Below are 12,746 nucleotides of genomic sequence, written 5' to 3'. Positions count from 1 at the left end.
TCCTTTTGGATTTATTTAATGTTAAAATGGCTTTGAGAAATATTTAAATTAAGGAAAGGCCCCCTTATCCAGAAAGCCCCAGGTCCCAAGCATTCTGGATAACAGATCCCATTCCTGTATTTCAAATATGACAATTGCCAAAGGTAGAGTCCTGCAGCAGGTCAACTACCCACAGGTTACCCGCAAAAAACGGCGGTACCATGCAGGTTTGTACTTTCAGGAGCGGGTATAGAGGAGGGTCGGCAGTTCTTTGGGTTTGCTGGATCACAGCTACTGCTAATGATGTCACTTCTGGTTTACAATGACAGCACTTCCTGTTTCTTGATGGTCAGCAGATAAGGTACTTGCGGGTCGAGTAGCAGGCCCAAGCTGGTAAGTATGCGGGTTGCAGTTTATCAAATTGGCTCAGCGCAGGACTCTAGCCCAAGGAATGTAATAATAACAGTTTTACTGAATGAGGATTACCTGGAAAACCACGGAGAGCATTCCATAATGTTATGATGTGTGAGAAAGGATAGCAAGCCTGTATTCTCTTCAAAATAACAGGTATTTACTTTTCTGGTTTTACATGTGGAAGCTGAAGTAGAACATTGTTGATTCTCAAGATTTGAATAGGAGGACTATGGGGGATTTCTCACTATTTATTATAATTGTAAAGCACTACATATATTTGTGCTTCTATATAAATGAATACAAAAGAAACAAGGCTTAGAATCATCAGGAAAATAAAACTGCCGAGACGGAATTTTAATATACATTTTAAGTGCTGTATTTATGCATCAATTTGCATTTGTAAAATGTATGAAAGGACTAACCTGATAAAACTGACAATCGTGATTTATTAACATGAATTAAAATGCCCAACCAGTGCTGTAATGTGACCGTATATTACAAAAATGACATGTTATATAATGTACTACTTCCACAAAGATTATAGTTTGCAAAAAAAAAATATATATTCTGTACAATGTTTTATCAAATGAGGTGGAAGCTTTCAGCCATATACAAGCAAAATACAGTATTTACAGAACTTCTAATGAAGTCAAGTTGTTAAAACAGAACTATACATTCATTTACAATGCTGTATATAACGAATGGAAACTGAATGGGTGCAGATTTCTCAACATAGTCCCACACGTGGCACAAGAGGAGGCTGAGGGGAGACCGGTCAGTGCCACATGTACAAACACACACAGTGGAGATCGAGACAAGCAAATGTACAAGTTCCGCAGTATTCACGCTACTGCCGTAAAGGAAAGACAATGAGAACAAAACTGGAATGTTTAGTCAATACTGGCTTAAAAAACACACAGTTCTCAGGGACTTTAAAAACAAAATCGGAAGGAAAAAAGTACAATGAAACGCACTGGAATTGAAATTTGTACAAAGTTTCATATACAGGCCATAAAAAGTACCTTTATAAGGTACATATAAAATATACACTTTACACAACATTTAAAAATGTTAACACACAGATTATCCAATTCTAATGCCATCCTGAGCCATGGTAGTTATTTTGGAAGGTTGGAGGTACCTGTGGCCTGTGAATAGGAACCTGCCCAGGCACCGTTGATGACGGCTGAGATCCTTGAACTCCATGGACAAGGACGGAGCTCGGATGCGGACAAAAAGCTGCAGGTGCTGCAATACTGTTTGGTCCTTGTGTCTGAATATGAGAGTTCTGGCCAGGAAGTGACTGGTGCTGCGCTACAGGTCCAACTTGGTTATGATGTGCAGCTTGTGTTGAATACGGCGCTACACTAGGATGAGCTCCTGAAGAGAAAATAGGAGGTCCTTGATGAGTTTGCATATGCATTCCTTGTGCTGATGCCGTCAGATTTCCAACACCACCCAAAACATTTGTTGCTTGCGGCGGTGGTGGAGGCGGTGGTGGGGGTGGTGGAGGAACTGTATTTAAAACATGCTGGTGCTGCGCTTGCAGGCCTTGGTGCCCCGCTGCTACATGCTGAAGATGCGAATGATGAGGATTTGGGCCAGGAGGTGGAGGGGGCGGTGGAGGTAAATTATGCCCAGATGTCTGAGAATGAATATGTGAGCTACTCACTACTGGAACTGTATGAACTGGACTTGTAACATGTTGAACAGAGTGCTGCTGCTGATGGCAGTTTGCTACAGGTGGTGGTGGGGGCGGTGGAACCCCTGTAGCTTGGAGATGTACATTAGGGCTCTGAGAAGGCAAATAATGTCCCGAAGTTACATGGTGTCCTTGAATTGCTGGTTGTCCTGCTGTAGTAGGATGACCTTGATTCGGACCAGGTGTAAACACAGTTTGTTGGGCAACAGCTCCTTTTATCGGATTGTAGTTCTGGAAGTTGATTGAGGGCTGCTGGTTTTGATAATAAGTTGCTGTTGGAGGTGGGGGAGGTGGAGCAGGACTGCTGACAGCCTGTTGATTAAAGGAAGTATAAACAGTGGAGCACTGCCCTGGTTGGGTCTGGGAAAACAACTGCCCACTGGCTGGCTGGAGATTTGCAGGCTGAAGGCTTTGCACTACAGGGTAAAAGTTTGTATGAGTCTCTCTTTGGGGTGTCCCCGCCTGAAGCTGTTGGGAATGATGTGGTCTATATGGAGAACCTATTTTTTGTGAATGAGGCTTTGGCGAAAGATAACCATGTTGTACTGGTGTCGAGCATTTTGGAGGTTGTTCAAGATGAGGAGATGACGGACAATGCAACTTTAAAGGTGTAGAAGGTAGCTTCTGAGAATGAGGCATGTGACACTTAGAAAGGAGCGCTTTCTGCTGAGAGTCTGTGTTACACAAGTTCACATCAGCAGTTGTTGATGCATTCACCATGGTGTCTTGGGCAGGATCTAGCTTTGAGGGTGTCTTTCCATGGGCTAAATTAGGCACCAGAGAACAGGACTGCACAGAAAGAGGAAAAATAATGATTAAACAATTCTACCATTTTAAAATGTTATTCTTCAAACAACAAATGTATTTTAATAATATTACAAGTATGACATATTCAATCCTCCAAGTAGTCAACAACTCTGCATTTGCTCCTATTTCTCTTGCCTGGGTGCTATTCTCACATCGACCACTATGTGGAGCATTTTTTTTAGTAAGTTGAGTGAGTTGCTTTTGATCTATACATTACTCAAACCTTCTCCAGCCTTTAGGTAACATGCAAAAAGGTAAAGAGGGATGTAGGGTGGCAGGGCTGATTGTCACTCACTGTATATAATGTGTTTAGGATCTTTTGCTGGAAATGACAATACCATTATTTACAAATGCACATATATATGTTTAAATATATATTGTACTGTACAAGCTTATTTTGAGTGTCTGAGGCTAATGACTTATGGGGCAGTTTTCTAAACTGGCATGTAATGAGAATCTGAATTAATTACTAATCAGCCTTATATTGTGACATTTATATTCTATGTGTACTGTATATTGTGAGTGGGCCCCATCACTCACAGAGCATGTGCAGTGAATCTGCAGAAAAGAAGATGGGGAGCTACTGGGGCAACTTTGGAGACACAGATCTTCCCTGATAAAGGGCTGTGGTTGCCTTGGGCTGGTACAGAAGCTCAAAACATAATGTACAGCATTTCTACCCTACTTCTTTAGTTCAGCTTCAGTTCAAGAAACAATTACACACAACCAAAGCGCATAAACCACATTACATATGATAATTACAATGTAGATATGTGGCACATATGGAACTATGACGTTTTACCATATATACACACGCACACACACATAAAATTGGAAAAATGTGATACAATTATTTAAAAATTGCAACACTGGGAGTTGCCTTACCTTATTCTGTGTAGGACTTATACAATTCTTATTGGATATGTCTGGTGACTGGCATTCCTTGGCATGAACAGGGCCCCCACTTTCCAAGTCGGCATCTTTAAACAAAATAAAAGGTCAGTTAGGGTGTAGAATGACATTGGGGCCTATAGTGGGTGGTGCTTATTTAAGCAAAAATGTTTGTGAGCACCAGAGTAGACAATTACACTGTAGGCAAAATTAAACTGAATAGAAATAATAGCAACTCAGTTCAAATACTTTACATATCTGGGCCCTGTCACAAGGGTCCTGAAAACAACATTTTTCTTCTTTAACCTCTGAGAGTCATAAGCGAGTGTTGCATATGACTTAAGTGTTGCATGTGAATTAAGTGTTAAGCAGCGTTAAAAACCTTAAGGCGTTTAAAACCGAAAAAGGCGTTTGTGAGGAATTGCATTTGGGACACTGTAAGTACCCAGTGTAAATATGAGGGCAGGTGGGTTTGCTGGAATCACTCAGTGTGTGTCTTGTCACATGTATGTGGTGTTGGAGCAGCAGTTCCATGCAGTATTTACATGTGAGAGATGTCGGTGGGTTTTCATCTTGGAATCTGAACTGCAGACTCTAAGGGGTGAAGTTGCAGCACTGAGAGCATCGGCGAACGAGGGGGAGGAAAGGAGGCTTGCAAAGCAACCACTGGCAGGGGCTAGTGGAGTGGGGGGAGGAGAAGGGGCAGTGGCGGCTAATGAGGGAGGAAGGTTTGTGACAGTCAGGAGGGGAAGTAGGGGACAGAAGGGTAGGGAGGCTGGTCCACAGCTTGTCAAAAACAAAGTGGAACGAGTGGACAGATTATTGGAAGGGGCTGGGGAAGACCCATCGGTCTTGGTACACATAGGTACCAATGACAAAGTTAGAGGAGGTGGTGAAGACCTCAAGAACGATTTTAAAAAACTAGGTGTAAAGTTGAGGGCAAGGACTTCCAAGGTAATTTTCTCAGAGATATTACCTGAGCCACCAGCAACACTAAGGAGACAGCGGGAGTGTAGGGAGATTAATGCGTGGCTGAAAGATTGGTGTAGGGAGGGTTTTTGGAGAACTGGGCTGATTTCTCAGTCGGCTACAGGCTCTTTGCTAGGGATGGGCTGCACCTTAATGATGATGGTACAGCTGTTTTGGGAGATAAGATGGCTAGACGACATAGTGGGCAAAGAAAGGGAAAATGGGGGAGGAGATTTGGCTGGGGGTACTGTTAAGGATAGGGAGGACCGCATGTCATATGTTCAATATGGTACTGGAGGTAAAATATGATGTGATTGGTGTGGCCGAAACATGGCTGAATGAGTAACATGACTGGGCAGTTAATATCAGTGGCTATACTTTGTTTCAGAGGGACAGAGGCAATAGAAAAGGAGGAGGGGTATGTCTGTATGTTAGGCAGGATTTAAAAGCTTATATAAAGGAGGAGGTTATGTTAGAAAATGAGGGGGCAGAAGTCGTATGGGTGGAGTTCTTCACCAATTGTAAAGAATCCAGCAAATTAATTGTAGACGTATGTTATAGACCCCCTAATGTAAGTGAGGAGGAAGAGACAAAGCTCCTAATGCAAATAGAAAAGGCTGTTAGTTTAGGTAAAGTAATGATAATGGGAGATTTTAATTACCCAGATATTGACTGGAGCAACAGTACTGCTAGATCAGTTAATGGGAACAAATTTATAAACTTATTGCATGACAATTTTATGGCACAGGTTGTTGAGGAGCCTACCAGAAAAAATGCTATTCTGGATCTAGTGATCTCAAATGACCCAGAACTTATAGCAAATGTGCAAGTTATTGAACCCCTGAGTAAGTGACCACAATGTTATATCATGTCTGGTGCAAAAAACAAATACAAAAACCATGAATTTTGGAAAAGCTAAATTTAGTGCCTTGAGTTCTACCCTACAGAGTATTGATTGGAGCATTACGTTTTCAGAGAAATACAGAACAGAAATGGTTGTCATTTAAAATGATATTAAATCATTACTGTTCTCAATTTATTCCCTTAAGGAGTAAATGTAGAAGCTCTAAGAATCATCCTGTGTGGCTTAATAAAGAAGTAATATAAGAAGTAAATAAATATATAATGGGATCATATAATAATCTCTCTAATGCTTTATTACTAGTAGGTCTTTCCAGGTGACACGAGGTCACCCATTCCGATTACGGAATCGGGTATGTTACCCTGGGAAAAGCTGCTGAGCCAACACACCAGAAAAAAACTAAATTGTACATTAGAGGAGCATACAAATTCACTTACCATCTTTGTCCTTTCTGTGGTCACTCAGTAGCAATGCTCTTTGATAGCTTCTCTCTCTGACTTGTTCAACACATGTTGATGCAGTCCTAAGAAACGTATATACAGATAAAATAAACTACACATGGATTGAAAATCTATAGATACAGACTTTAGCTAAAAATATCAATATACAACTCTGGAGCTGTATACAAATAAGAGATTTTGGCACTGACAGTCATGTGTGTGGTACAGGTTGAATTGTTTTAAGAACTATACATTTTTTCATTATAAGAATACATTATGAATACATAATGTATTCTGTTTATCCGGCTCACACTGAAAAATGTGCAAAATAGGTGAATGCTGCCCTTCGAAAGTGGCACTGCTGTATTGTCTCGCTCATGTTTAGAAGGAGTAATTACGTATTGAAATGTCAATGTTTTTTCTCAGTAAACAATATTTCTAATTTACACCAGATGTTGGTAACAGCCCAAGTAATCCACACATACAAAGCACTCGAAAGAAATAAATCCATAGATTATGTTATGTGTATGTGGAATGACATGGGGAATACATATTGAAGGATGGGTGAATGAAGAAATGTACCAGGATATTCTTGAGAAGAATCTGCTGAAATCTACCAAGATTCTGGAGATGAAATGAGGGTGGACTTTTCAGCAAAACAATGATCCCAAACACACAGCCAAGGAAACTCTCAATTGGTTTCAGAGAAAGAAAATAAAGCTGCAAGAATGGCCCAGTCAATCATCCAATTTGAATCCAATTGAAATTCTATGGAAAGAACTGAAGACCAGAGATCATAGAAGAGACCCCCGGAACCTTCAATATTTGAAGACAGTTTGTGTGGAAGAATAGGCCAAAATCACCCCTGAGTAATGCATATGACTAGTTTCTCTATACAGGAGGCGTCATTACCAACAAAGGCTTTTCTACCAAGTATTAAATACATTTCAGTAAGAGTGCTCAATACTTATTCCTTGTGTCATTCCACTTTATTACACACAACTTCATTTATGGACTTATTTGCTTTGAGTGCTTTGTATGTGTGGATTACTTGGGTTGTTACCAACATCTGTTGTAAATTTCATCTCAATAGCCTCATTAGAAATATATTTACTGAGAAAAACGTTAATGTGTTCAATACTTGTTTTCACTGCTGTACAACTTGGGTTGAAAAAGTACTCTGTTCTTTTAAATCAACATTTTTCCATTACAAAGCACTAATAATTCCTCCGAAAGCTCTCCCAACTATAAAGAGAGATAGATAATGTATAAACAAACCCCAAGCTGCAGCGTGATAAGGAAACAGACACTGGCTTCTTTTATACAAATAATTTGTTTTACTAGCAGGGTTGTGAAGTGCACACACTTTATGCAATGCAAATGGACTTTAGTTCCCAGAGTCTATCACAATTGAACAAGATGGGGAAGGAGCCAGCCAGCTCTCTGCCAGCCTAATGAATGTGGGCAAATGGTCCATGTGAGCCAGAAACTCTCAATTTGAGGAACCATGTACTTCTGTAAAACAACAAAATATATATATATTATTGGCATCGTTCAGGCACCTTTACACGAACCAAACTGATGGAAGGCGTCATATACTATATTTCAGGCCTATTTAAACAGATTTGATAATATATAGATAGTATATACAAGAACTACTAAATTCCTTACCACTGGACTTCAGGATCATTTTTTTCAGTGGCTGTGGTGTCTGTTACTAGAGTCGATTGCTCTGTTTCTTCAAAAGTAACAGACTGGACTTCAGGTGGCAGTGTTAACCAAGTGCTACTATCATTCTGATCAAAACTCTCCAACACAACATTGCAGCTTTCAGAAGGGATGCAGCTGCCAGCAAGACCATCCGGATGGGGAGACAAAGTGACCAGAGATAAATTCTCCTGCTTAGAGCCACTTTTTCTAGCTTCTCTCTGTCTTTTTCTGTATTCCAGCAATGACACCTAAACAAATCAAAAGGAAAGCACATATTTGCAAAACAATTTCTGAAATATGTTACCCTTTTGTGGTAAAACTGTACAGAACAGAAAATACATAGCAGTGGGCCTAAAATCAAATAGAAACAATGAAAATTAAAAATGAAAATTAAAAATAAAATGTAAACCTTGCAATTTTTTTTTTTTTTGAAGGTGTCAGTAACCCTGACAATCAGAGTGCATTCAGTTACAGGCCAAAAAGTGGCAAAATGTACTAAATCAGTTCTTTTCTTAAGTGTATACTATAAAGGAGTCTTGAGTTCCCAGTCCCACCTCATAGCTGCACTGTTGGCTCAGCTCAGTATAGTCAGTGTCTGACTCAGGATATGATTCATAAAGCAGTAGATGTGATCTATTCGGATTTTGCCAAAGCGTTTCATACCGTTCCCCACAAACTACTGATATCTAAACTAAGGTCTGTTGGGCTTAATGAAGTCGTTTGCACATGGATAGGAAACTGGCTACAGGATCGGGTACAGAGGGTGGTTGTTAATGGGACATTCTCTACTTGGAGTAAGGTTCTTAGTGGGGTCCCCCAGGGCTCAGTATTGGGTCCACTTTTATTTAACTTGTTCATTAATGACTTAGGGGAGGGTGTTGTAAGTAATGTATCAGTGTTTGCAGATGATACAAAACTATCCAGCCCAATTAATTCCATCCAGGATGTGGCATCCTTGCAACATGATCTTGACAAACTGGCAATCTGGGCAGCTAAGTGGCAAATGAGATTCAATGTTGATAAATGTCATGCACCTGGGATGTAAAAATATCCAAGCCACTTATACCCTTAATGGGACTGCACTAGGCAAATCCATTATGGAAAAGGACCTTGGAGTCCTTGTAGATAATAAACTTGGCTGTAGCAAGCAATGCCACTCAGCAGCATCAAGGGCAAATAAGGTCTTGAGCTGTATTAAAAGGGGCATAGAGTCACGGGAGGAGGGGGTCATTCATTCATTGTATAGAGCACTTGTAAGGCCCCATCTAGAATATGCCGTACAGTTTTGGTCTCCATCACTCAAACAGGACATTATTGAATTAGAGAGGGTACAGAGAAGGGCAACTAAGCTGGTAAAAGGTATTGAAAAATCTTAGCTATGAGGAAAGACTGGCCAAATTGGGGTTGTTCACACTGGAGAAGAGGCGCTTAAGGGGTGATATGATAACTATGTATAAATATATAGGGGATCATATAATAATCTCTCTAATGCTTTATTTACCAGTAGGTCTTTCCAGCTGACACAAGGTCCCCCATTGCGATTAGAAGAAAGGAGGTTACACCTAAATATTCAGAAGGGTTTTTTTTACAGTGAGAGCTGTGAAGATGTGGAATTCTCTCCCTGAATCAGTTGTACAGGCTGATACATTAGATAGCTTTAAGAAGGGGTTGGATGGCTTTTTAGCAAGTGAGGGAATACAAGGTTATGGGAGATAGCTCATAGTACAAGTTGATCCAGGGACTACTCCATTTTGGAGTCAGGAAGGAATTTCTCCCCCTCTGAGGCAAATTGGAGAGGCTTCAGATAGGGTTTTTTGCCTTCCTCTGGATCAACTGGCAGTTAGGCAGGTTAAAAACAGGATTTTTGTACTCTGTCCCTGTGTAGTCGAATGGGGGACACAGGAGGTCCCTGTGTCCTCCAAAATGACAGAGAAATAGACTTAAAAGGTTGAACTGGATGGACATGTGCCTTTTCTCAACTTAACTTACTATGTTAGCTCTGGGCCAGCTGAGTTCACTATTATAAAGATTATTCACGGTGTTCTTTATCAAATGAAAGTCAACCCCCCCAATGTAATGAAAAATACAGGATGCCCACGCTACTGAATAACACACCCAGTGTCTACCAGTTATGAATATTGTGTTTCCCCGTAACTGCATGTGCTTCAAAAGATCATGACTCAATAACCAGCGAGAGAAGTATGTATTGTGTCACACAGTGATAGACTGTACCATATTTCCGAGTCCTTTAATTTCCTTTATGGTGATTTATTTTTACACTTGATTTTTTTTTACTGATCCTTAAAAATCAATTGTTCAACTTAACGATTAACATGAAACCCAAATTGTATTTAAAAAATCTATACTGCTACTGCAATACAGGATTTTGAGAAGTATTATTTAAGGAAATTTGCTGGAAAGAAGATATGTTGCTGGTTTTTTTTTTCTTTTTTTTTTAAAGAAAAACAACACTATATAAAAATCACTAACCTTTTTCTTCTGAGGAGGAATAAGTGGTGTCCCGTTTCCATCTAATATCCCATCGCCAACAAGAGATCTTCCAAATCCAGCCACAATTCTTTCTTCTGCAGAACAGAAGATAGGCCCATCTATAAAAACAGCCCGAGTATCTTCTGGGATCAGGCATTTTGATTCATTCATTCTGAATCCACCACCAACTTCCAGCTGGTGAGAAGGGGTTAAATCTCTTAAATTAGAATTGACAGATAAGAAGTTCACCCCAGTCCTGTTTGGACTTTTAATCCAAGTTGGATACATGGTGCATTGTCCACTATGAGCAGTTTCCTGCAGGCTATTTAAATCAGTCCTATCCTGTGGAGGCTCCATGACCTTTTGCAAAGAGCTATGTTCATTTATGTCTACTTCAAAATGGACCTCTGGTCCAGCATCAGTTTCACCAGTACACGGAGCAGAAACATCTGTCCTATTCCTAGGGCTACAGTAGCCAAAAGTCTTTATTTCTTGCAGCCCCACTTCAGACAAGCTTGTATTTCTGAAAGAAGAATTCAGAGATGTAGATGCCCGGTCGTTCCCCTGCAATAGGAAAATAAAGAAAATGTCAGTAGTTCAACGTTTATGTACCAACCCACTTAGCATGGCCTCTGATGTTAAGAAATGTAAAACACACTTACTTCCTGACAAAAAGATCTTCGATTCACTTCTGGCGAACTATCAGGTGAAGAAATACTCTGCAAAGTAAATATTCAATTAAAAATGTCTTTTGTTTTGCACTTGCAGCTACAGCTTAAGTAAGTAGAGAATTGTAGAATACAACTGTTTAAATTAAACAACTACATTTTTAGGATATCGGTAATGTTTGTTAACGTAAAAGTTGTGGTCATTGCCAGTATGCTCAGTGCATTACCTCAAAATGCATGTTGTTTCCACGCAGGCAGGATGGAACAGGAGTAACTGGTGAATAAGTTTGCTTGCAACCGTTGCGACAAATCTCCTCTTCTGCTTTTACCCTGGGTGGAGTAGTAAATGGATCCGTGGAAGCAATATCAGTATGCGTAGGGGTAGCATAAGGAGATGCAACTGGTGTTGAATTTTCGGAATAACTGCAATCCAAAAAACTAAACAACCTTCGTTTCTTCAATGGAGTTGTAAAATCTAAGGAAGTAAAACAACATAATTAAACTCAAATAACGGAGCATAAACATTACTAACTTTATCACCACTTGTGCAGATGCACCCTAACCTGCATATTGTATAAATAATTACTGGAAAGTAAGAAAAACTAATTTTTATAAATCCAAATCTAAACATTTTAGAATGGTCATGTTTCCTCTGCTATATTTGGTCGATGGGGTCCAGGCAGGAGCACAGACAGTTTTATCCCATCCAAACAAAGGAGGTGCTTCTGGATCAGGAGGCAGAAAAGCGGATACTGCCCTGAGCTTACCTTGAACACTTCAACTGGGAAGATAAAAGGTGGAATGGCTAAAGGGCATACAAGTGCTCTAATGCAGAAGGCCCAAAATGTCATGTTAAGCATTAAAAAAAACAAACCTTTTTTGCCTATTGTTTTATATTAATATCTATGGTTTTGGTTATATCTGGCAATAAACAAAAAAAAAAAAGTTTTACTGGGCAGTGAAAAAATCCAATTGAAAATAAGTGCTTTATAATGGCAAAAAAATATTTTGGAAAACTGATTCAAAAAAATAAATAAATAAAAATATAATATACACAAAATGAGTTTTAACCCTTTAAGTGCCAGCAGAATTTCACATTTTGGTTACGCGAAATGCCAGCCGTTTTTGAAACATTTTGTGCTCTCTCACTTTAGGGGCATTTTCTGAGGGGAAACCTATAGTTTACCTAGGAAAACTATACATTGTTTTTTTCGGTAGAAACTGAGCTTTCTAAATCTGCCTGAGTTTTCATGTATTTCCACCTGTGCAAAAAAATTTATAGTGCTAAATACCAAAAAAAAATGAAAAATTACCATTTTTCATCGTATATCAATTTATACCAGAAAAATATTTCATTTTAGGGATGAAAATCCAACTGATTTGGAAAGCCTTATGTCTCTCGAACGTGCCAATACCAGATATGTATAGTTTTAGGGAGATTTAGGATTTCTGTACAGCAAAAACTCCCGGCAGTATATTACCGAATTTTGAAAGCACTAAGGCAGAAAACAGCATGCTTTAGATTCCAAGGCAAAAAATCCTGAAACCGTAGGTTTACCCCAGAAAACCATACATTTTTGAAAAGTACACATTCTGCCGATTACAAAATGGGTAACTATGTCTCTCTACTCCCAACTACCAAACATAAAAGCTTGTCTGAAAATAGCGGTTTTTCAAAAAAAAATTCAAAATTCTGAAAAATCATTTCAAAGGTTTTATTTTGCTGCTCCGCATATCCCAAACTATATTAGGTACCAAGAAAAAGCACCTGAAATATGATTGCCAGGGGTCCACTGAACAGTTTGATACCCATT

The 12,746-nt window shown here is 39.5% G+C and overlaps 1 protein-coding gene across 4 annotated transcripts in view; it reads right to left on the bottom strand.

Annotated features, from left to right (window-relative positions):
- Positions 1–721: 721 nt before the first annotated feature.
- kmt2e.S (lysine (K)-specific methyltransferase 2E S homeolog) overlaps positions 722–12,746 on the bottom strand; it is a 66,081-nt gene continuing 54,056 nt past the window's right edge. For all 4 annotated transcript variants that reach the window (XM_018255768.2, XM_018255770.2, XM_018255769.2 and 1 more), the window contains 7 exons: positions 11,160–11,407; positions 10,927–10,983; positions 10,265–10,828; positions 7,736–8,022; positions 6,062–6,147; positions 3,788–3,882; positions 722–2,884 (listed from right to left, as the gene is read on the bottom strand). In XM_018255768.2, coding sequence (XP_018111257.1) covers positions 1,487–2,884; positions 3,788–3,882; positions 6,062–6,147; positions 7,736–8,022; positions 10,265–10,828; positions 10,927–10,983; positions 11,160–11,407 — 2,735 coding nt within the window. In that variant the 3' untranslated portion in view covers positions 722–1,486. The remainder of the gene's footprint in view (positions 2,885–3,787; positions 3,883–6,061; positions 6,148–7,735; positions 8,023–10,264; positions 10,829–10,926; positions 10,984–11,159; positions 11,408–12,746) is intronic.

The sequence above is a fragment of the Xenopus laevis genome, chromosome 3S (genome assembly GCF_017654675.1).
Source record: "Xenopus laevis strain J_2021 chromosome 3S, Xenopus_laevis_v10.1, whole genome shotgun sequence".
In the NCBI taxonomy this organism is placed as follows: Eukaryota; Metazoa; Chordata; class Amphibia; order Anura; family Pipidae; genus Xenopus; species Xenopus laevis.
This window is presented reverse-complemented; position numbering and strand designations above follow the sequence as displayed.